Source organism: Cinclus cinclus, chromosome 6 (assembly GCF_963662255.1).
Source record: "Cinclus cinclus chromosome 6, bCinCin1.1, whole genome shotgun sequence".
In the NCBI taxonomy this organism is placed as follows: domain Eukaryota; kingdom Metazoa; phylum Chordata; class Aves; order Passeriformes; family Cinclidae; genus Cinclus; species Cinclus cinclus.
The window spans coordinates 38,976,352-38,978,068 of record NC_085051.1 but is presented as its reverse complement, the minus strand read 5'-3'; the positions used below and the strand labels follow the sequence as shown (position 1 = coordinate 38,978,068).

Sequence of the window (1,717 nt, the reverse complement as noted above, 5' to 3'; positions counted from 1 at the left end):
CCTAAGCTAAATCATGAGAGACAAAATTCACTAAGTGGATGTCAAAATGTCAGAGAACGCACCCGCTCTCAAGGGTGCAGGGGGCAGCAAATCAAGGATGTGGGGTTTTCTTCACTCTTTCTTGTGCCAAATACTGCTGAAAGTGGGCAGGACCAAAATCCCCTCCCTCCCAGCCTCCCCATGCCACAGCCCTGGCTTCGCTCACCCTCCAGCTGGGGGGCAGTAAGGGAGCTGGGGGGCAGGAATGCTTCCTCAGAGGGTGGTAATCCTGGAGGTGCAAGTGCCATTCCTGTACATGCTCCCTGACTCCAAGTTGTCCGGGGGAAAGTCCTCCACGCTGTATGCCCTGCTCTTGAGGGCAGTGGCATAGTAGTCGATGGGTTCCTCTGCAGCATTGTCCATCCAGCTGAGGCAGAGCAACCGCTGGAAGGACCGCTTGAAATTGTCTGAGAGAAAACCATAGAGGATAGGGTTGGCACAGCTGTTGGCATACCCCAAGATGACAGAGAGCTGGCTGATAGTGGCATCATCCTGCTCTACAAAGACATTGACCAGCTGCACAATGTAGAAGGGCATCCAGCAGATGACAAAGACCATCACCACCATCATGACCATGAGGGTGATCTTGCGCTCTGAGCGTTTGCGTTGCTGCCAGCCAGCCTTCAGGGCCACCATGCGCATCTTAGCAATGATGAGGATGTAGCAGAGACAGATGGCCACCACAGGCAGCAAGAAGCCCATCAGAAAGGTGTAGACCACAAAGACCACCAGCCATCTCTGGGTGGGCTCTGGCATGAGCATGTTGCAAGCCACTGTTCCATCACTGTTGGCTGCTGTGTTGGAGAAGATGATGATGGGCAAGATGATGAGGATGGAAAGCACCCAGACACCCAGATTGACCATCTTAGCCACAGTGGGCCGGCGGTATCTGGCCGCCTTGATGGGGTGCACCACAGCGATGTAACGGTCCACACTGAGCACGGTCAGGCAGTAGATGCTGGTGAACATGTTGATGGCATCCACACTGAGCACCAGGCGGCAGAGCAGGGAGCCAAAGGGCCAGTGGTGCAGCAGCGTGGAGGTAACCAGAAAGGGGACGCTAAGCATCAGCAGCTCATCCGCAATGGCCAGGTTGAGGATGTAGATGTTGGTGGCTGTCTTCATCTTGGCATAACGTAGGATCACGTAGATGACCATGGAGTTGCCGCACAGCCCCACCAGGCACACCACGGAGTAGATGAATGAGATGAGGATGGCGCTGCCCTGAGACTCACTCAGGGTACTGTTCGGAGCGCCAGAGGAATTCCTGCCGCCCGAGTCCATGCCCTCCGCCGCCGCCTCCTCCGAGGCGCCCCCGGCTTCTCCGCCACCACTGTCGCTGCCGCCGCTGCCGCTGTCGCCGCTGCCGCTGTCGCCGCTGTCGCTGCCTGCACCGCCCGGAAGCCTGGGGCAGGTGCCATTGGGGAGCATCCTCTGCCCGGACCCCTCCGCCCCGGCTCAGAGCAGCAGGCGTCCGCCGCCGGCTGCTCCGGGCACCATCCCGCCTGGGATCCCGGCGCGGCGGCTGCGGGACGCGGGCATCGGGAGAGAGGCGGCTGCCAGCGCCGCTCGCTCCGAGCGGAGATTGCTGCTCCCCGGCTGGTGAATGATTAATAGCAGCGGCGCGTCACCAGCTAGGGAAAGAAGGAGGTAAAGAAAAAAGAAATGCAGGAGGAGA

General features: G+C 58.9%; 1 protein-coding gene across 1 annotated transcript; it reads right to left on the bottom strand.

The window, feature by feature from the left end:
* Window positions 1-252: 252 nt before the first annotated feature.
* Window positions 253-1,470, bottom strand: SSTR1 (somatostatin receptor 1). The gene has a single exon (XM_062494915.1). The coding sequence runs from the start codon at window positions 1,468-1,470 to the stop codon at window positions 253-255; it is 1,218 nt and encodes a 405-aa protein (XP_062350899.1).
* Window positions 1,471-1,717: the final 247 nt, after the last annotated feature.

Coding starts and splice junctions, on each gene's coding strand:
- SSTR1 (XM_062494915.1), bottom strand. CDS start 1,470: ATGCTCCCCAATGGCACCTGCCCCAGGCTTCCGGGCGGTGCAGGCAGC.